The sequence below is a fragment of the Bubalus kerabau genome, chromosome 7, assembly GCF_029407905.1.
Source record: "Bubalus kerabau isolate K-KA32 ecotype Philippines breed swamp buffalo chromosome 7, PCC_UOA_SB_1v2, whole genome shotgun sequence".
Taxonomy (NCBI): domain Eukaryota; kingdom Metazoa; phylum Chordata; class Mammalia; order Artiodactyla; family Bovidae; genus Bubalus; species Bubalus kerabau.
The window spans coordinates 20836132-20859635 of record NC_073630.1 but is presented as its reverse complement, the minus strand read 5'-3'; the positions used below and the strand labels follow the sequence as shown (position 1 = coordinate 20859635).

The 23504-nt window shown below is 42.3% G+C and overlaps 1 protein-coding gene across 1 annotated transcript in view; it reads left to right on the top strand.

Annotated features, from left to right (window-relative positions):
* Positions 1-23128, top strand: part of ADH4 (alcohol dehydrogenase 4 (class II), pi polypeptide) — a gene marked incomplete at its 5' end in the record, with an annotated part of 29449 nt that extends 6321 nt beyond the window's left edge. The window contains 5 exons of the mRNA XM_055587562.1: positions 7130-7361; positions 11724-11984; positions 17079-17214; positions 17702-17840; positions 22697-23128. Coding sequence (XP_055443537.1) covers positions 7130-7361; positions 11724-11984; positions 17079-17214; positions 17702-17840; positions 22697-22721 — 793 coding nt within the window. The remainder of the gene's footprint in view (positions 1-7129; positions 7362-11723; positions 11985-17078; positions 17215-17701; positions 17841-22696) is intronic.
* Between the last annotated feature and the right edge of the window lie 376 nt (positions 23129-23504).

Here is a 23504-nt window from a genome sequence, read left to right as displayed (position 1 = left end):
CCCTGTGGGCAAACTTCAAGCTGGAGCTTGCAGGAGAGCAGTCTGAAGAGCCTTAAAAGCCTTTGAGTATCTGGAGACCAAAGCAGCTTGTCAGTTTGGGCTTGTTGAGTTTCAGTTATAAGTTTATACAAAGGCCAGGCAAGTTCCCCATAACTGGGAATCCAAATGCAGCAGTACCCTACGATTCCAAAAAATCCTCTCAATTGTCTTAAAGTCATAGGTAGAGGATGATTTAATATAGGTTTAACTCAGAAAGCAAACTTCAAATCAATGACTGAAAAATATTTGACTCGTTCAGGAATTTCAGACAACAGAGTATAAGGATTAGGCACCATGGGGTGTAAAGGAACTACAGCCTCATTTATTGTTTGTAAATCTTGAACTAGTCTCCATTTATCATTTGACTTCTTTATACCCAGAATAGGAGTGTTGCAACGGATTGTTACAGGGAATTAATAGCCCCAGCTCCTTTAAATTCTCAATAATGGGTTTTAACTCTCCCTTAACCTCAGATACTGCTTTTTATGTGAAAATAAATGTGGGTATTTGAGCTTGACAACTACAGGGATAGCGTTTTGTGCTCGAACCACAGACTTTCCATCAGCCAACAATGTAGGATTTACATTTTGTTCAATTAAAGGGAGAGAAAGGGAGGGCTCTATATTCACAAAAACAGAGGCATGGACTTTACTCAGTATATCCCTCCCCAAAATGGGTGAGGGAGACTCTGGCACAATCAGAAACTCATGTGAAAATAGCAGAGTCCCAAATGCATACTGAAATAATAACATTTGGCTTGTCCAGACAGTCCCATTATGGAAGCAGATCTGGGAGAAAGTGGGCCAGAGGCTTCAGTAAGCACAGAGTAAGTTGCCCCAGTGTCCAAAAGGAAATCGATGGATTGGCACCCCCACAGTTATTAATACTCAGAGTTCCTCAGATATAATTAGGACAGGAGCTTGTATGGGGACCCCTGGGCACTTTCAGTCCTGATTGTCTTGAGAGTTTGACCCCTGAAACCTATGCCTCTGGGGGCAGTCTCTCCTCCAGTGTGGTCCCTTGCAGACCAGACATGGAGCCAGGGCAACTTAGATGCCTGAGGGCAATCCTGTTTGAGGTGGCCCTCCTTTCCACGGTAATAGCAAGCCTATCCCTTTTCACCTGGGTCCTTCTGGGAATTTTTCTCAGGCTGTTTAAGAATGGTTCGGACAGCCATTATAAGGGTTTCCGCCCATTCTTTTGTCATTCTCTGCCTTTCTTTTCCTCACATTCCCTGCCATAATAGACTGTCTGAGCCTGCTGCAACAGATTATCTAAAGACTGATTTGGCCCATATACCTGTTTTACAGCAGATATCTGGAGCTGATTGAGTGAAAAATCTATCTTTTAAGATCACTCTTCCCTCTTCATTTTCGGGATCAGTCTCCGTGAATCTGCAAAGGGCTTCCCTCAGTCTATCTAGGAATTCACCAGGAGCTTCCTTCTCTTCCTGTTCTGTTTTCTGTTTGCCAGTTTGGCACAGTTTAAAGACTTATTTTAAAGTCATGTGTTTGCCTGAGCCCAAAAATACATCTGACAAAATGACTCTGATCCCATCTTCCTTTAGCTGTGTTACAGTCCCAATCTCATTCTATAGTTGGGACCGCCTGATTCTCAGTGGGGAGAGCAGCTATCTTGTCCTCCATCTTCCCTACTGATTCATTACCAAGCCATTCATCTCCATAAGCAACCGCTTTCCCCAAAACTCGAGTTTTTGAGGCAGGAGTTAGTGTTTGTCTCAAGACATACATCACACTCTTCCAAGTAAGGTCATAAAGCAGAGTAACACCCTTAAAAGCGCTAATATATTTTTCTGGGTACTCTAAACAGTCTCCTAGATCCTCCTTGATTCTTTGTATTTCTTGATAAGGAAAGGGCTTATTAACTCTCATAGACTGATTATTTCTCCCAGTGGGTGCTTCATGAAGATGCAACAGCTTGTGTGGCTGTTCCTCAGCCCCTCTGGCTGCTCTGCGCATATGATTCCAGGGATAGATTGGAGAAACCTACTTTTCTTTATCTCTTTGTCTCCTGTCTTCCATCTCATCCTATATGTCACCCTTAGCTTTTGCTGTTGATAAGGCCCACATTGTATTAGAGAAGGAAATGGCAACCCACCCCAGTGTTCTTGCCTGGAGAATCCCAGGGACAGGGGAGCCTGGTGGGCTGCCATTTATGGGGTCGCACAGAGTCGGACATGACTGAAGTGACTTAGCAGCAGCAGCAGTTCCCACATTGTAAGGCGAGTGCAGAGAAAAAGAGACTGAGCCGGGCAGTCAGGCAAGAAAAAGAAAATTTATTAGAGGGAAAAGAGAGGGTGACTGGCTCTTAAGGAGAACCAGCATTCTCCCTTTCTGACGTAGTCCTTCTTATAGCCCACCAGTGAAAAGTTCTCTGAAGGGATGGTCACACAGCCAGAGGTCTGGAATCTGGTGGTCTTGCAGCTTTGAGAACTTAGGTGCCCGTGAGATAACCAAATGCCATTTGGGCAATTTGATCAGTCTCACAGATCACTGTGATTTATTCTTTGTTTGTGAGGTCGACATAAGAAGCCATCTTATCAATGAGACCTCATGTGGGCCCTATCACACATGGGGGTCTCATTGTCAGAAAACCCGGGAGGGAAGATCCACCGCAACTGGGTGGGCTCCTCTCACGAGGCCACCTCGGGTGGTCCCCTCCCTTGGACCTTGCCAAGAAACTGAGATGAGCTCCGGGATGGGACTCTCCACTTGCCTTGCTGGAGCGACATCCACACACCAGCCCACATTTCATCCATCGGTTACAAGGGTGAGTGAAATCCCATTCCCTCGGATCCTCTCTCTCTAGCCTCTTTTCCAAGTCCTAGCGCTAGGCAGGAGGATCTCCATGGCCCTAGGGCCCTCGGCCTTGTGCCCCATCTGACTTTGAAATAGGGGACTCCCGTTACAAAGCAGACTATTATTACTCTCTGAGAAAGTCCTGAGAATGGGGATGCCTTTTCTCTCAGACCTTTCTCCTCGCACTTGCCCTTGTCTAACCTCCCTATTCATCCATAATGGGAAATTCTCAATCCTAGCCCTCAAAATCTACTCCTCTAAGATGCCTTCTCCAAAACCTAAAAGCCTTGGGCTTCCAAGGGGACATAAGACCAAAAAGGCTTATTTACTATTCTAACATTGGCTGGCACAATACAGACTTGATAACAGGCTCCAATGGCCAGAAAACAGAACTCTCAATTATAATACCCTATGGACCTTGATAACATCTGCTGCCACAACGGCAAGTGGTTAGAAATCTCTTATGTTCAGGCTTTCTTCACTCTCTACTCTCAACGCTCTCTCTGTGAATCCTGTTCTACTTCTCAAATACTCTTAGCCTATTCTGGGTCACATCCTCCTAAAACAATGTCTCCCAATTCCTGATCAGACTTTTCTTCTTCTTCCTTAGACCCTTCCAACCACAGCCTACCCACTATCATTCCCAATCCCCTTGCAGCCACTCCTGATCCAGTTCCACAGCCTCCACCTTACATCTCCTTCTCCCTCCCTCTTTCTGAAGGCAGCTCCCAATTCCCCTCCCCAGCCTTTGCCTGTAATAAGCTCTGAGATCTCAGCCCCACCCTCTACCCTGAGGGTCCCAAGGCTTTACCCAGACCACCTAAATCTCTTCCCCATAGCCAGTCCTGAACAACTTTAAAAGAGGAAACTTCGCCACAGGACCCCGCTCTTTCCCCTGACCCACTCCTCCCTTTAGGGGAAGTAGCTGGAGTAGAAGGCATTGATAGGGTTCATGTCCCATTCTCCCTCACGATTTGTCTCAGACTGAAAAGCATCTTGGCTCCTTCTCCTCATACCTGGATAATTATCTTAAAGAATTTAGGTGTCTTACCCAGTCTTATGACTTAACCTGGCATGATATTTACATCATACTTTCCTCCACTCTTCTCCCAGAAGAGAAGGAATGAGTATGGCAAGCCTCTCAGGCACATGCTGATGAGATACACAGGACAGATGACACTAAGCCTGTAGGGGCAACAGCTGTCCCCCGAGAAGATCCCAACTGGGATTATCAGGCAGGGAGACCTGGACAAGCAGCCCGTAATCACATGGTTGCTTGTCTCATTGTGGGCCTTCAAAAGACAGGGCATAAAGCTATCAACTTTGATAAGCTCCAGGAAATACCTCAAGGGCTAGATGAAAACCCAGCACAATTTCTAGCCAGGTTAACAGAAGCACTACAAAAATATACAAAATTAGACCCCACTTCAGCAGAGGGCACCATTGTCCTTAACACCCATTTTATCTCCCAGTCATCCCCAGATATCCAAAAGAAACTAAAAAAGGCAGAAGGCCCTCAAACCCCTCAACGAGACCTTTTAAATTTAGCCTCTAAGATTTTCAATAACCGGGAAGAATAGGCAAAGCTAGAGAAGGCCCAAAGAGATCAGACCAAATGCCACCTTTTATCCCTTGCCCTATGTGGCGCCAAGCCGCCATCAACCAACAAAGGAAGGAAGCCACCTGGACTCTGCTTCAACTGTGGCAAAGAAGGCCATTGGATCTGCTCATGCCTAAAGCCAAGGCCCCCTCCAGGTCCATGTCCCAGCTGTGGCATAATGGGACATTGGAAGGTCAGCTGCCCAAATCCACCTCCAGGGATCCGGACATTCCCCTCCAGGTTGCGAGCAGGAGTCCTCCAACCCAGCTCTGCCCAGCTTCCTCAGATTTGCCACTGAAGACTGAAGGTGCCCAGGGCCCCAGGCCCCAACTCTCATCACCTCTACAGATCCCAGGGTAACTCTAACAGTGGCAGGACCACTTACAAGCCTTCACCAACTGAACTATCCACGAGCTACTTCTAACTCACTCAGATTATCAAAAACTTCGACCCCACACAAATCCCCTTGACCTGCATTCCAGCCTTTTCTTATCTTACCCCCACAATGTCTTATCTTACCCCCATGATGCCCCTGTCCTGCAGGAAGCAGTTACGGAAGATTGACCTTTGGCCCTTATCTTAAATCAAAAAGGCTGGAATGATAGGGCCCACATGGGGTCTCATTGATAAGATGGCTCATTATGTCGACCTTGCAAATGAAGAATAAAATCACAGTGATCTGTGAGACTGACCAAATTGCCAAAATGGCATCCTGTTATCTCGCTGGCACTTATCTTCTCAAAACTGCAAGACCACCAGATTCCAGACCTCTGGCTATGTGACCATCTTTTCAGAGAATTTTTCATTGGTGGGGTATAAGAAGGACTCTGTCAGAAAGGGAGAACACTGGTTCTCCTTAAGAGCCAGTCACTCTCTCTTTTCCCTCTAATAAATTTCCTTTTTCTTGCCTGACTGCCCAGCTCACTCTTTTTCTCTGCACTCGCCTTACAGCTGTCTGAGCTTCTCTTACTTCAACTGAGTTTCTTTGAAACCAGCATAGTCTGAGGTCATAATGAGACAGGGGTTGTTTGGACCTCTTCTTGGGCAGTTTGAATCTCAGTTGGGTTTTTACTGAGGCAACCCTTCTGGGCGGGGTGGGGGGCCTGACTTTCAGTTTGGAGCCCCGGGTACGGGGGCAAAGTAGGAGGACAGGAGGGAGCTGAAGGTTTCATACCCAAATCTATACCCTTAGGACATAAGTCTGGCATGTCTTGCAGAGAAAAAGGTCAACACATATGCTACTTCTACCCATTTCCTTTGTTTTCTACAGAACTGGTCTAATTGTAAAATAGTATTATAATTAAGATAATTATATCCAACTGGCCACCATTTGCCTTCCTCCAATGGATACCGTGGCCATGCAGTATCACATAGGAATATCAGGCATACCATCTTTAAGCTCTAAGGATCAAATCTATCCCAGTTTTTCAGGATACAGGTCAAAGGAGTGAGGCTGGAATTGTTTGTTCCCATCTGTAAGAGAGAAAAAAAGTGACCAGCACCATCTTTCTACTGGAGGCGTCCCTCCCTGCTCTAGACGCGGGTGTAGACAGACTTTCCACTGAAGCTTTCCTTCCCTGGTCTGACTTAGTCTGTCCCTTACTGACGCAGGCACCATACTCATACCTCCCGGTTCTACCACCAAGGCGGGGTGAAGATGCACCAGGGGTATACCTGATGGCATCCCATCTGTTCTTTACCTACCTGTTACCCTCTCACTTCTACAGAGGATGAGAGAGAAATGCAATGCATCACAGTAATTTATTCCAAGGCCACATGGATTGGAGCTAGATTTTGAATCTAGGCAGTCTGGATCCGGAGTCAAAAATCTTAATTGCCTTATTTTTTCTTAGACTATAGAAATGAAATATTTATCTTTAGTGCTAATTGAAACTAATTATTTCAGAAGCTAAAATTTTACTACTCATATCTATGCACGCATGCGTGCTCAGTTGCTACAGCCATGTCGGACTCTTTGCAACTCAATGGACCATAGTCCTCCAGGCTCTTCTCCCCATACTGTGCCTCAATTTACTCATCTATAAAAAGGAGACAATAATACCTACTTCACAGGGTTGTTGCAGATATTCAAAAAATGAATAGACCCTCTTGCAAACCTCTGATGAAATAACAGATTTTGGCAATGACCATCAGCTCTTTCCAGCATCACAAAGAGATAAGCTATTACATGCCTCCAGGTGAGGCATACACTACATACACTATTTTAGCAATATTCCTACAAAAACATAAAATTTGAATCAGATCAAGCATTTAAATCAAAAATACTAGTTTAGGGGAAATACAGCGATGGAGAAATTATGCTAAACCAGATTACAGGAACATAATCAGAAAAATCTAGAGTGAAGAAAATTCTGTAGGACAAATAACTATTTATTCAACAACAACAAAAAAAAAACTGCAGGGGAACAAACAAGGGGTAGGGTGAGAACCTATAAATCAAGAGACATAAGAGACATACCAACCAAATGAAATCTGTAGAATTAAAAGAATCTTTTAGCGACACATACTGAAATATTTACAGATGAAACAGTAATGTGTGAGATTTACTTGAAAATAGTCCAAAGTGGGGAGAGAGCAGGTAGGTACTTTTTTTCAGGAAAGTAATCAGTTGTCCATCAACTTTCCCTTTTTTGTATCTTTTTTTCCCTAGGCATTTTAAAAATCCTATGGGTGATCAAAAATTAATGGAAGATGGAACTAGCAGGTTTACCTGCAAAGGAAAACCAATTTACCGTTTCATGGGGACCAGTACCTTCAGTCACTACACTGTGGTCTCAGATGTCAACCTTGCCAAACTAGAGGACGATGCCAATTTAGAGAGAGTTTGTCTGCTTGGATGTGCATTTTCAACTGGCTATGGAGCTGTCATCAACAATGCCAAGGTAACATGGCTAATCACCAGGCTGTGTAAGATAGATGTTACTGGGAGGCAGCGTGATAAAGCAGCCAGATTTATCTTCAAAAACTGGCTCTGTCATTTATTACCTTTGTGATTCTAGGCAAGGTATTTAACCTCTCCACTCCTCTCTCTCTCTACTGTAATATCTATTACAAATAGTTGTGGGATAATTAAATCATATTGCATATGTAAGACATCTGGCCCAGAGGCTAGCATATAGCTGGCGTCCAGTTCATGTTAATTTCCTTTCGTTTACTAGTATGTTAGATTATTGACTATCCCTGATTTAAGTACAGTCTGCTTAAACATGTCCTCTAAATATGTCCCTTGTCCTGGGACAGCAGATCCAGTCAAGAGACAACAGAAACTACACCCATATAGCCACCTAGTTTCTCCCTGATGCAGCAGGTTAGAAAGTGAAAGTGAAAGAAAGTGAAGTCGCTCAGTCGTGTCCGACCCCGTGGACTGTAGCCAGGCTCCTCTGTCCATGGGATTCTCCAGGCAAGAATACTGGAGTGGGTTGCCATTTCCTCTCTCTCAAATGTAGTAATTCATCTCTACATCTCACTTTGCCCCTTTGTGGCTTCAAGGGAGGATCTCAGATGGCAGCCCTGATGGTGGCAAGATGTGTCCCTGAAATTCCATGTTAGAATTTAGAAGCTTTTACAAAGCTCTTCAACTGACAGACTAGAGAGATGTCACTATCACTTGGATGCTTCAAACAACCTCCTTTTTTTTCTTTTTTTTTTTTAATTTGTACTGCCTGCCTGCAAGCAAAGGCTCCCCTTCCATCCACTCCCACCTCCTCCTCCCTCTGGTGCCACCTGAGAAGCTGGTCCCCAGGCCGCCCTCGCTGTCCTCATGCAGCACCCCAGATAGGTGAACCCACCCCCTTGCCTCCAAGTGCACCCCCATGGGCAGATCTGAACACACTATCCATCTTTCTTGTCTTCCTGTCCTTAGTTACCCTCTCTCCCTCTCTCCATCCATCCACTAGTGCTCACTCTGCCTATTTCAAGGGCCTCATTCTGAGCTTCAGGAGGCTGAGAGAAAGCACAGAGCTGCCAGAGTCAGGCACATGTAGATTTCAACCCCGCTTTACCACTTCTGCGGGATTTTGCATGCTCAGTTGCTAAGTTGTGTCCAACTCTTTGCAACCCCGTGGATTGTAGCCCACAAGGCTCCTCTGTCCATGCGATTTCCCAAGCAAGACTACTGGTGACCTCCTTATTTGAACCTCCTTGACATCAATCTTTATCCCTTAACTCTAAACTGCAAAATGCAACCAGCATGGTCTTCCTAAACAACAAAATCTGGAGATTTCATTCCACTTTAATTATTCCCCTTTTCTTTCAATATGCTAGTCATTCTTTCTATTTCCTTTCATTGCCTGCTGTTCCCCTGGGCCTGACCCCCAGTCTCTGGGTTCTAAATGTGGCGTCTAGACTTTTCTTCACACCTGGCTCCCACCAACTCTGCCTGGAAAGCTCCCCCACTTCTTCTGTCTGACTCCATTTATTTGTCACTTCCCATTGGAAACCTACTCCATCCTCCCAGGCATGCATTGGGCATCCCTCACAGTTTCCCTAAAGTATCTGTATTTATCCCTTTCTTCCTTCTTATCACACTACGGAGATATTTCCCACTTATTTCTCCTTCTTATTAGATGATTTGTTCCATAAGGACAAGAATTCTCTCTTGTTCATTGTGATGGCTCTGGGGCCTAGCCTTGTGCCTGGCACATAGTATGAGCTTGGAAAGTTTTCAGCAAGTGAATGAATAAAGCCAGGTTCATATGTAACCCCTAAAACATCTTGGTGAGGCTTGGTCCTCAGCTTTGCAATCCAACTATTTTTTTTATATAAGATTACATAGAGTTGTTCAGTGTCAAGAAAATGAAGTCAGCTGAACCAAAATAAAAGGCTGATCTAGTAGCCAAAATATCAAGATACAACTTTTTGTTGAGAATTATATCAGTCAAGCAGATAGGGATGCTCTTCTTGGCTCTCGGTATATTATCTCTTTCTAAAAATTCATTCATTTATTTATTCATTGGCAAAAATTTAAGACTATATGAAAAGTCAAACTATAATCTGAAGGCTCCTATAGGAAGGGTATTGTTAGTTGGGAGGAGTTAAGAGCTGATGTGACCCTGGCAGTCAAGGCATATTTTCCTCTAGAAACACTGGAGACACAGGGAAGAACTACTGTTCTTTGCTACCATCACCAGCACCCCCACCACAGCTGCCTTTTCACCCTGCCCTTTTCTGGACCCCATGTTGACTAACACCTTCTACCACGGTAGTCTTTCTTCAGGGATATTAACCCTTGAGATTCAGCCACAATTTTCTTTTAAATCTAGTCAAAGCTTACCTAAATTCCCAGAATCTGTTCTTCCCGATGCTGAAGAACAGCTAATCCGCCTCATGAGATACTCAAAAAAGAGAAATAAATTTGATAGGAGCAAGTAAAAAGAAGTGAATTGTCAGTAATCTAGACAAAAGGCAAGAGCTTTAATAATTTTTAATTTACCTCTGAGAAGAAAACTGATACAATAACTCTGATTAATTATTAAGGACCATTCCCTCAGCATCACCAGAACTCCTTGTTCTTATCAATCTGATTGCATCCTTTATTGCCAAATTAATTACCTTTCATAGAGATCTTTGAAAGCATAAAAATGTCCTAAGAGTGTTGTCTGTAGATAGATAATCATACACTATTTAAAGCTCTATTTTTAAGTGGGGTTATACCTTATAACCTTCCCTTGTGGCTCACATGGTAAAGAGTTCACCTGCAATGCAGGAGACTGGGCTTCAGTCCCTGGGTCGGGAAGATCCCTGGGAGGAGGGCATGGCAATCCACTCCAGGATTCTTGCCTGGAGAATCCCGTGGATAGAGAAGCCTGGTGGGCTACAGTCGATGGGGTTGTATAGAGTCGGACATGACTAAGTGACTAACACAAATAAAAAAACAAACAATACTTTATAATGACCCCCCCACCCCGAACTGCAATTAAAGACACTTTTACACAAAATGTCCAGTTGTATCACACAATTGGTAGTGTTTTCAGTTTATGCACTGTTGTAAGCTATGCACAACAACTGTGTACAACATTGCTTCAATGAGAAAAATGCATGTCTACTTCCAATTAGACTTACTGGCAAACTTTATAATAGTCTCTGGAGAAATACATTTGGAAATATACTACACTCATACTACAGTATCATAGTAAAGATTACATAGTATGTATAGGACAGTATTCTGAATATTTGCAAAATATATATATTCTTTTTCCCTGAGTGGCAAAAGCCAGTGTATGCATGTCTGCTGCTGCTGCTGCTGCTAAGTTCAGTCATGGCCAGCTCTGTGTGACCCCATAGATGGCAGCCCACCAGGCTCCCCCATCCCTGGGATTCTCCAGGCAAGAACACTGGAGTGGGTTGCCATTTCCTTCTCCAATCCATGAAAGTGAAAAGTGAAAGGGAAGTCGCTCAGTCGTGTCCAACTCTTAGCGACCCCATTGACTGCAGCCTACCAGGCTCCTCCGTCCATGGATTTTCCAGGCAAGAGTAGTGGAATAGGTTGCCATTTCCTTCTCCAGGAGATACTCCCGACCCAGGGATTGAACCCAGGTCTCCCACATTGTAGGCAGACGCTTTACCGTCTGAGCCACCAGGGAAGATCTATTTTAAAAAGAAACCAATAAGCCCTTTAAAATATGTGGGCTTCAGTTTTTGTTCTCATAACACTAAAGGGAAAAGGAAGACAAGAGAACGATTTTTACTTGGGTTTGTAGAATTATGAGCTGATAATTCTAATTCTAATAGCCTTCAAATGTTTCTTCAAATTTAGCCAGTGATTCATACATTTTCACATTGGCAAATTTCCCCCATTTAGCTATATCATTTAGCTTTACAACAGACAGGCTTTTATATATCTGTTCCTTCCCTCACTTAGGAGAAGGCAATGGCACCCCACTCCAGTACTCTTGCCTGGAAAATCGCATGGATGGAGGAGCCTGGTAGGCTGCAATCCATGGGGTCGCTAAGAGTCGGACACAACTGAGCAACTTCCCTTTCACTTTTCACTTTCATGCATTGGAGAAGGAAATGGCAACCCACTCCAGTGTTCTTGCCTGGAGAATCCCAGGGACGGGGGAGCCTGGTGGGCTGCTGTCTATGGGGTCGCACAGAGTCAGACACAACTGAAGCGACTTAGCAGCAGCAGTAGCAGCAGCCCCCACTTAACTCTGTCCCTTTTATTGCTCCCACTTCACTCTGTCCCTTTTTCAAAAATGGGACCAGCTGCTTGAAAAGTTAATTTATAATGTTCTTGCCTGCAGGTCACACCTGGTTCTACCTGTGCCATCTTTGGCCTAGGAGGTGTCAGTCTCTCTGCTGTAATGGGTTGTAAAGCATCAGGAGCTTCCCGAATCATAGTTGTTGACATCAATAGTGAGAAGTTTACAAAAGCCAAAGCCCTTGGAGCCACTGACTGCCTCAATCCTAAAGACCTAGACAAACCCATTCAAGAGGTCATTGTTGAAATGACCAATGGAGGTGTGGACTTTGCCTTTGAGTGTGTAGGAGGAGCTAAAATCATGGTATGTATTTTTTTTATAATAAGATATAATAAATATTGCTTATTGACATAATTGACATTGAAAATATATTAATATGTTTATATTTAATATTAATATTTATGTATATATAAGTTAACTTTCAGAGAAGGCAGTGGCACCCCACTCCAGTACTCTTGCCTGGAAAATCCCATGGATGGAGGAGCCTGGTAGGCTGCAATCCATGGGGTCGCTAGGAGTCGGACACGACCAAAGGACTTCACTTTTCCTTTTCACTTTCATGCGTTGGAGAAGGAAATGGCACCCACTCCAGTGTTCTTGCCTGGAGAATCCCAGGGATGGAGGAACCTGGTGGGCTGCTGTCTCTGGGGTCACACAGAGTCAGACACAACTGAAGCGACTTAGCAGCAGCAGCAGCAAGTTAACTTTATAGAAGAAATACTTATTAATATATTAGATGCCATTATACATTACATACATGTAATTAATTTTTATTTGTTATATTGCTAATTACTACTTAATATTAATGTGTTATTAACATTTGTTTATTCTTTCACATGAAATTCAGCAAAAACATTAAGAGAAAACTTACAAATTAAAACTTTATAAAAGAATTGTCCTATGAGAAGTAAGGGAAAAAGAAAAGGTAGTCCTAGAAGAGGGAATAGAGAGGGTGACTGGTGTCCCTCCTAACAGCCAAAGGTATCCACTCTCACAATAAAGTACAGCCAGGAGAGGTTAGCAACCTGCAAACAAGCCAGTTCTGTCCATCAGATCTAAATAAATGGTCTGCAGAATTAGGTCCAAATTATGTGTGAAATTTTCATTTAAAAAATCAACAAGCTGCAAAATTAAATCTAAATCCTTTTTTCCTAAACACTACAATTTTGATTCATTCAGATTTCTTCTCCTCTCAGGACAGGAAAGGAGGGCCCTTCTAAGTGCAGGGTCCTGAGCAACTGCATGATTGCAGATCCACACCTCTAGTCCTGTATGTTCTGCTCCAAAAGATGGGATAAAGAGCCAACTGGCAATGCAGGGATTAGTTAGCCTCCAGAGTGTGCAGCCTTAGTCTCCAGCAAATACTCGCCTAATGCATATTTGCTCAAAGACACCATTAGGAAGGGTTTGTTTTGTTTTTTTAACAAGATGACTAGAGAAGTCATCAATTAAATTTTCTGCCTATGGAGAAATTAGTGAGAACTTTTCTTTCATTAGTGAGAACTTTTCTTTCATTAGTGAGAATTGTGAAGTATTAATAGTTATGACACTATTCCTTTTTATTTATACCTTCACTCAGCCTGGCTCCTAAAACTCTCCTCTAAGGAAAGGCTTTCCAGGTGGCACTAGCAGTAAAGAACCCATCTACCAATGCAGGAGACACAAGAGGTGAGGGTTGAATCCCTAGAGAAGGAAATGGCAACCCACTCCAGTATTCTTGCCCGGGAAATTCCATCAACAGAGGAGCCTGGTGGGCTACAGCCAACAGGGTTGCAAAATGTGTGTGTATGTTAGTCACTCAGTCGTGTTTGACTCTTTATGACCCCATGGACTGCAGCCCACCAGGATCCTCTGTCCATGGAATTTCAGGCAAGAACACTGTAGTGGGTCACCTTTCCCTTCTCCAGGGGATCTTCCCAACCCAGGGATTGAACCTGGGTCTCCACACTGCAGGCAGATTCTTTGCCATCCAAACACCAGGGGTCGCAAAGAGGCAGACACAACTGGGCACTGCTGCTGCTGCTGCTGCTGCTGCTAAGTCACTTCAGTCGTGTCCGACTCTGTGTGACCCTGTAGACTGCAGCCCACCAGGCTCCGCCTTCCCTAGGATTCTCCAGGCAAGAACATTGGAGCATGTTGCCATTTCCTTCTCCAATGCATGAAAGTGAAAAGTGAAAGTGAAGTCACTCAAGCGTGTCTGACTCTTCTCGACCCCATGGACTGCAGCCTACCAGGCTCCTCTGTCCATGGGATTTTCCAGGCAAGAGTACTGGAGTGGGGTGCCATTTGCCTTCTCCACAACTGGGCACTGGGAGGCTATAACGAATGCAATTCTGTACTTCAGTCTCCCAGGAACAGGCTTTGCTGATTCTTCTCCTCGGTTCTCACCTGACATGTCTTCCCCAGGAGAGAATGGAAACTGGGAAGAGCTGCTGAAAGCAATAGGCTGCCCTTCCTGGGTCTTGCCTCTCAGAACGGTTTCACTGCAAATAGTGTGACTGCTTAAGAGAGGATCTGGCCATTAATAAGCGTATGCACGTATGTGCTCAGTTGCTCAGTTGCTCAGTCCTGTCTGACCCTTTATGACCCCACAGACTAGCCCACCATGCTCCTCTGTCCATGGGATTTCCTAGGCAAGAATACTGGAGTGGGTTGCCATTACCTCATCTAGGAGATCTTCCCGACCCGTGTCTTCTGCATTGGCAGACAGATTCATTACCACTGCACCACCTGGGAAGGACTCAATAAATGCTATTACTGAAATTCATGCAGGGAGGGCTCCTTGTCCTGCACTGCTCCTCTGCATCCAAAGCTTCAGGCCCTACTATTTAAATTGTCCTTGGAACCTGAGGACTGCAATGCGCTACATCCATTCCTCCATTTCCCACGGCTCACATGTTTCACAAACACTGAAATTCAGCCTATTTAACCTTATTTTTCTAGTACAGAGATTCTCAAAACTTTAGAAGTATCTGGGGAGTTGTTTTTCAGTGTCAACGAATAGACCCATGTCTAGGATATTCTCATGCACTGGGGACCAAGGTACTAATATTTTTTACAAGTTTGTCAAACTGAGAACCACTGATCTAAATCTTTCAGGTTCCATTATTATCTTATTTATTACACCAAGAAATGTATTTTAAATTATGGAGCAGAATCACACTGGAGAATCCAAATAAAAAGAGATGGGTTTATTTAACCACAAAAATTAAGCTGCCTACCCTTCCAACAAGGGAAAGGAAAGCTAAATTTCTAGATTGTTGAAGACATTCCAGTAATGGGTATGAACTTGATTCTGATGATTTCTAATGCTCTAAAGCAGCCTAAGAAACCCAACAAAACAATTAGAAATTTACAGTAATGGACAATTTTATAAGATTTTGAGAATTAAAAATAATTCTCGCCAAAAGTTATCAGAGGCTACTAAATAAAACCCTGTATTTGCATATAATACCCATTTAACTAAGTCATATTTATGGAGGTCAATTCCCTGCTTGGAGAAAAGCTCAGAAATGGAGAAAAGGGCAATAGGAAAGATATTAAATTTAAAAATATAGAGGAGGGTTCTTTGGCAGTCCTGTGGTTAAGACTCCACACTTTCACTGCAGAGGGCACAGGTTTAATCCCTGGCCAGCAAACTAAGATCCCTAAGCCACATGGCACAGCCAAACCCAAAATGGGAATAATCTAAGCAGCTCCCTTAAGGTAATAAGCAGTGCCTGTGTTGTTTTCCTCTCTTTGTGGGTTCTTCTGTACAATATGCATTAAACAAAAATGCTTCTGCCATACAAGAAGTGTAGAAAGTAAAAGAGTTGCTATTTAGAAATGTTAGAAATTTTCAAAACTATAAATAAACACATATTCAAATAAAGATTTCAAAACACATTCTAAAAGTTCTAGGTCATTTTCCATCCCTAGTAAGACAGAGACAATGAGAGAAGAGGGAGCAAATATACCATACTTCAGACTGCTTCTTTCATATAGTGATCAGTGATGAAAAGGAACAGTATTTCTAGTGGAACTTCTGTAGAAGTAAAAGTCACCTTGACAAGTGAGAATCAAGTTGACTACATACTATGGCAAAGGAGAAGAAAACGGCACCCCACTCCAGTACTCTTGCCTGGGAAATCCCATGGACAGAGGAGCCTGGTAGGCTACAATCCATGGGGTCACAGAGTCGGACATGACTGAGCGACTTCACTTTACTCACTTCACTCACTTCATACTTTATCACTGGAGAAGGAAATGGCAACCCACTCCAGTATTCTTGCCTGGAGAACCCCATGGACAGAGGAGCCTGGCGGGCCATGGTCCATGGGGTCGCAGAGAGCCAGACATGACTGAAGTGACTGAGCACTCATGGCAAAGGATATGGGGTAAATTATACTTTTCTTCTATAACATTAGTCTCAAAAGATTTTTAAATGTATGACTATACCACAGGGCTTCTATGTGGAATGGCCATCCACAAGTTTATATTTTTCTTAAACTTATTTATGTTTCAATCTTGGCATTTCATATTAACTCCAAACCTGCAGTGGGTTAAGATAACAATATTTTTTCTTCTCTCATGAAAGATCAGTGCAAATCCTCTGGGTCCCTGTTTTCCATGTAATGACTTAGCAATGAAGGAAGTTCTAATTCATGGCTTTACAATCTTAACACAAGTTTCTCTGGGTTGTTAGAGCAGAAGGGATAGCTGGCAGGTTGCCCACTGGCTTTTCCATTTTGGCCAGGAAATGGCACACATCACTCTGGCCTGTAGCCCAGAACTAGTCACGTGACTCTATGTAACCGCAGGAGAGCTAAAAACTATAGGGAAGCAGATGAAATGTTTGATGAGCAGCAGCCACTATCATTTTCTATTTAACTGTTTTGTCTTCTGTTTTAAATAGCATTTCTTTTCATTTATCCTACATTGAGATCTATTAAGTTTACAGTATATGCTTTATATTTACTTATTCACTCTCTCTTCATGACTTAATTTTATCCTAAGCCTCTGGAATTGCAAATATCTTTGCATATTCCATTGTAGATGGTCAAAAACTTATTGATTCGAGTTTACAATATCATCTATAGATCTTTCCTTAACTTCATGCATGTGTATTTTTCTTGACATACAATGAAATACACTATAGGTTCAGCATAACTGTGGTATTAAACAGAGTAAAATATGTTTCATTTCATTTAAATATCATTTTTGATGATGTTCAGAATTTTATTGGATGTGCTATCTGAAACAGAACATAAGTGCCTCAAGTCTCAATCTATATTATGAGCATAAGGTCATAATGCAGAATTGTGTAAATTTTCCCTGAAGCACTGAACACACCCACATTGCAGTTCATGTTCTACTTTTCTACCCACTCAGCTAATCTTTTTTTGTTTGACCTTCCAGAGAGCTGCCCTGGACAGTGTAACAGTAGGCTGGGGAGTATGCACTATCATTGGAGTAAACGTTGGTGACAATGGCTTGAATGTGTCTGCAATGGAGCTACTAATGGGCCGTACTCTAACTGGAACAAGCTTTGGTGGTCAGTTTTTGTTTTCTTTTTTCTTCATAGTAGCACTCAAATTATCATAATGAAGGTTACTGAAAGAAAAATTATTTTTTTAAAATATTGAGTGCCTAGAACATATCTGAAGACTATATGAAAGCTATTTATTCTGTTGGTTACTTGAAAGTAAAGAGAATTTTTATAGAAGGATAACTGTAATTTGCAAATTGAAATTCAATTTACATTAAAATAGACCAACATAGGGGAACAAAAGGTAGACTTGGATCAAACTGAGATAATTCCTTATCTAAAAATAGAAAATAATCTTGAATTTTTCTCTTGAAGAAAAAATTTAATAGATTAAAAATACAAAAATAAATAAATAAATAAAGATGGCAGGGGGGTAATCTATTTAAAACAATCCATATCTGACCTAAAAATTTCATTCATTTGACAAACACTGGTTAAACTATCCCTTCATGTCAAGACCCATGTGTTTATTTGACATTTTGGGCAATTACAGGTTGGAAAGGTGTCACTTCTGTTCCAAAGCTGGCTGCTGACTACAAGAATAAGAAATTGGATTTGGATGCATTGGTGACCCATACCCTACCTTTTGACAAAGTCAATGAGGCATTTGATCTAATGTACCAAGGAAAAAGGTAAATTACCAGAAGAATGAGCAGTCTGAAAAATCTTTACAATGATTCTATTTTCATTTGATGTTGAAAACTAACCAGTTTGTCTTTTCTGACACTTTCCACATTATCAGAAGTACTCAAAACCCTTAAAAGATTAAAAAGTGGTCATCTGGAAAAGAGAAAATATTCCTACTCTATCTCCATAATATACATGGAGTATATTAAGTCATGTCTGATTCTTTGTGATTCCATGGAGTGCACCACACTAGGCTTCCCTTGTCTTTCACTATCTCCCAGACAGTCTTTCACTGTCTCTCGCTATCTTCTCTCTCTTTCACTAACTCACTCTCTCTTTGCTCAAGGTTGTGTCCACTGAGTCAGTGACACCATCTAACCATCTCATCCTCTGTCACTCACTTCTCTTACTGCCCTCAGTCTTTCCCAGCATCAGGGTCTTTTCCAATGAGTCAGCTCTTCACATCATGTGGCCAAAGTATTGGAGCTTCAGCTTCAGCATCAGTCCTTCCAATGAATATTCAGAGTTGATTTCCATACACTGCTCCAAAATAGAGTGATGGTATAAACTGACATACATTTTCCCCTTCATAAACAATTTTTAACTCAGTTGGGGCTACTCTGGAGAGAGAGTGATTTCTAGATTATAATGTCAGGTTCATTTGGTACATTATTGCCCTAGATCTGGAATCACTGTGGTCTGCAATTGACATAGAAGGCCCACTCCAGGCCCTTCATTATCAGATTCAAATGAAAACCATGAAAATGTGAGCAGTTGGGGGCAGATGTCCAATACTTCAAGGATGTCCCAACTCTCCCATTTTCTAGATTTGTCATGGGTATCCTGTAAGTAATTCAAGTCTACCATTTCAGCTATATTGTCCTCTCTTGGCATAGACCCTAAGAACTGATTTATAAAAGTGTCCCAATTATGGGATCCCTAGTAACTGGGGAGCAAGTCTAGGATCAATGATTTTGGTTAAAATAACCACAGCATTGGTCAACGGGAGCAAAGGACAAAACACCAGGAACAATACTGAATAGAGAAAATGCAAAAAGGTAACAAAAAGAAAATATATCACAAAAGAGGCAGGGGAAAACCATACAGTTAAATGACAGGAGTCTGAAGCAGAGAATAAATGTTGAAAAGAAGAAAATAGGTCCACAGTGTGAAGACCCAGGATATTTCCTGGGGAAGAAACCTGAGAAAATATCTCTACTACATGAACTTCCTAATTTCCAGGTGTGTTCACTGCAACATATCAAAAGGAACTTCAATTAAAAAAAAGGAAATCACCCCTGCTGAGTGAGGTGAAGATGATTTTCTTTGCAGTTTGAGAGCAGACTCCCTGTGTTTTCAGATAGCTTAACAGAAAAGGAATGTGTGAAGAAAAAACTGAATCTCTTGCATGAATTTCTGCAAATAGAAATAAAGAAGCAGTTATGTGACTATGTAAATTACATAAAGAAGAATTATCAGTGGAGGGCTACTTGGGTAAAATCAAATCCTTTTTATATAAAGATCTATCCTTGGAGAACAGAGCTCAGGCTTTCAGTTGGAAAGTGAATGTATGTCTAGAAAACAAGTGGTAAAGACTGCAGAATGAGAACAGCAGAGGAAAACGAGTCCCCCAAACTTGTTTCTAAACTTTGTATACCTAGAAAAAGCAAGTCTGATGAGGAACAAAGTTTAGGCCCACCCAGGATTATAAGGCAAACTAGCAGGCAGGCCACCATCACATCTCATTTCACAAGGAGACCTGAGGAAGAAATTGAAAGACCAAAACTGGACAATTTTGTCAATGAAGAAGAAAAGAACCAAGAGGAAAAAAGACATAAAGTCACATCCAGAGAACCAGTTGCTAGACCACTCGCTGCAGAAGAACCAGAAAGAGTAAAACCCATAAACATACTTGGAAGTGGAAGAGCAAAGAGATGAAGAGATTTAGAAGTCAAGCAAAGAACCAATACCTAAACAGAAATCTAAGGAGGAGCCACACAGAACCAGAAGTTCAGGCTGAAATGGATAAAGGAGATAAGAAAGATGGAAAGAAACACAGAAGACAACCCAAAGATTCTGGCTGCCAGAGACCTGAAGAAAAATAACCTGAAAGAGTAAAATCACAAGTTTCTCATTACAAAGATAAGGGTGAAAAGTTCTGGAAACTGGAAGTCCAAGATTAAAGTGCCAGCAGAGAGGAGAAGAGATGCAAAACTACATCCAAAGACCCAACTGAGAAAAAGAAAAAACAGCTCAAACTAAAACAGTGGTGTCCTCCAAGCCCCACCCTCTGAAGTGCATTCAATGCAGACAGTACCTGGATGATATCACATCAGACTTCTTGGAGCTGTTCCTAGTAGCCAAATGTGAGGACATGTAGCTTTTCACACATTCACAGCAAAGTAAAGGCCTAGAAAGTTCTGTCAGAAAACTAGGCCTTGGAGAGGGCATGGATTCTGATGCCCTGATGGCAGAGGATGATAGGGAGACCTATATCTACAAGCAGTGGTATGATCAAGACTATGAGAGGTTTGACTCCCCTCCAAAAACTCAGCTGATGGAGGAAAAGTAAAAAGTCTACACAAGCTGTGCTTATCTGACTGAAATGAGGCAACAAGAAATTCCCAAGATCACAGAGCAGCTTGAGCACCTGGATGGCCGAGTTCCCTACAGTTCAGTTACCAAGCATATCATTCCATATCAAGTGGGTGAAAGTGTATATACCTCTACCCTGAGGCCTTCACGTTGGACATACAGCTGTCCAGTCCTGTAAAACACTCACAGAAGGAGCCTATGGATGAAGATCTGAATCCAGAATACTACAAGAAATACACCAAACTATGTCAAAGGCAGAGACCTGGACACCCCTGAGCTATACTGAATTGGCCACATAAGACATCTTCTGTATAAAGAGTAATGGCAAGCCCAATGAGAGAGATGTCAAGGCCAGACAAGTTCTACAGGTGGGCAAAGGCCTCTGCTCTTCTAGGAGGCAGTAGACTCTGCCAGAAAATCATGCCTACAATGGAGTTGTAACGTTGCACACATGGTGGTGTTTTAAGAGTTAGGTAGAGGTAGTTCTTTTTCCAAATGTTTCTAATTATCTGTGGGCACTGACAATAACCATAACTATCTGTCATAGCCCTTGCTTTTAGACCTCTATTTTAAAGTTGCAGAGCTCTTTCTGCAAAAGAAACCCATGAGCAGAAGTCCAGTGAATGACAAAAGCACAGGGGTGGAATGTGTGGGCTCTGTCTGAGCCACCCTCCCACAGGGATCCTTGAGTTCGGTTTATGACTATCTGCATTCTGCTCCTTCTCATGAGTCCCTTCCCACTCCCTGCTCTTTCTGGGCTCTCCTCCCTTCCTTTTTACAGGGTCTCTCCCTGACCACACTTTTCCTAGTATCTTGACTTCACTCAGTCTTTTTCTGGGATCCTAACAGTGGTTAGGAGCTAACCTGAAACTAATCCATACAGATATAAAGTTGCTTTACTTCCTACCTATTGCAAAGTGAAGATTTTCTAGAGGAAAAAAAGAAAAGGAAAAATAAGCATTATTCTTTAAGCTACAAAGAGTAACTTAGTGTGTAAGCCCCACAATATCTTGTACAATTTCAATAACCCTGTAAGTAGTATTCATCACATTAGGAGTTAGATTAGGATTTAGGGCCTTACTGGGCTTTTCTAGTGACTCAGATGGTAAAGAATCCGCCTGCAGTGTGGGAGACCTGGGTTTGATCCCTGGGTTGGGAAGATCCCCTGGAGAAGAGATCAGTTATCCACTCCAGTATTGTGGCCTGGAGAATTCCATGGACAGAGGAGCCTGGCAGGCTACAGTCCATGGGGTTGAAAAAGAGTCACATGACTGAGCAACTTTCACTTTCACTTTAGAGCCTTACTGGCATTCATTGCTCCTCCAGCACTCTTTCTCAGTCATGGCATATATCCACAAGGACTGCTAAGTAGCAGCAAAACGGAAAATGTTGCACTACGTTACCAATACCTGGGCAAGACTCCCACACTATACCATGTAGGCCTGATATCAGTGGTAGAATGGAGGCCGAGGGGCAGACCACCTGAATGAGGTCTCCTGCTTCCCCCTGGCTCACCAAGAAAACCAGTTGACTGCCCACACAGCTAGAAAGGTGGCAAAAGAGAAGGCAGAGGATGGGCCTCCCCAAGGATGCTGATACATCCAGGTATGCTGATACCATACAGGAACAGGAGGTACAACTGAGGTTAGACCCTCTGCCATACCAACTGATAGTAGCAAGGTAGTGGAGGGAACACAACACCCAGTTGGCCTCATAAGGTGCAATGACCCTGACTTATGGGGTGGAAAGACCACAGAAGTTCTCCTTCCATCGGAAGGTGTAGCTCCAGGTCCTGGGTGAAAACAGTACATATGCTGGCAACCTGCTGATGCCAGGGATTTCACAGCTCCAACAGTAAGGTCCAGGAGAAGATTCTATGTATTGAAGGAGTAGAAATATTTGAATTCTCCGAAAGCAGCATTCCAACGCATCAACCACTCGTTTTTTTGATGCCCAATTTTCTCTAAGCTACAGGAGAGCCAAGAACAGTTACCCCCTTCTCTATAACACCAGTGGGCAACAAGAACGCTGCCCAGAGTCAAGTGAGGGTCTCCAATTTTTCCCCAGATTACTAACACCGTATGAAATATTAGTAATGTCATGAATGGAAGTGGGTGACAAGATAAAAGAAATTAGGCTTAGCGAAGTAGGTATCTATACAGAAATATTAAACCGAATCTTGAAACAAACAAAAAAAATTAATTGTGGATTTTGGTGAAATTTACCATGAAAATTATACTGATTGTTATTTTATTATTATTAACAGCATTCGGACAGTCCTGCTCTTTTGACAACACCAGGAACAATTTGGAATACTAGCTGACTAAATCTGAACCTGTATGGTTAATCCATTACCTGATATGATGAATAATGATAGCCATGAGTTTAAACAAATATTTACAGTTAACGCCCAATATTAAATAGCTATAAAGATTATAGCATTTGTATCTATAAAATATATCAATATTTCCTATGTTAAATAACCTTGATAGTTGATATGTTTATGAAGAGAGTCATATGATGTTTGGGTATTGTTTAAAACTAGTTCTGGAGAGCTGGAAGTGGAGAATGAAGGGGTCATAAATAAAACTAGATTGTCTATATGTTTATAATTTTTTAGGTGGGGTGATAAATATATGGGGTTTCATTATACTTCTCTCTCTACTGTTGTATATGTTTTAATTTTTCCATAATAAAAATCTTTTTACCTGAAAAAAATCATTATGGATATGTAGACTACAATAAGATATAGATATCTTTAAAATAAGTAACAAGCTGCTGCTGCTGCTGCTGTTGCTGCTAAGTCACTTCAGTCATGTCCGACTCTGTGCGACCCCATAGACGGCAGCCCACCAGGCTCCCCCATCCCTGGGATTCTCCAGGCAAGAACACTGGAGTGGGTTGCCATTTCCTTCTCCAATGCATGAAAGGGAAAAGTGAAAGTGAAGTTGCTCAGTCATACTCTTCCTTAATTAGCTGCTAAATAATTTTAATACCTGTTAATTTCTCTTAGCTCCACTTCACCACTGCGAACTATAATCACAAGTAGTGGGATATCAGAAACTATATAAATG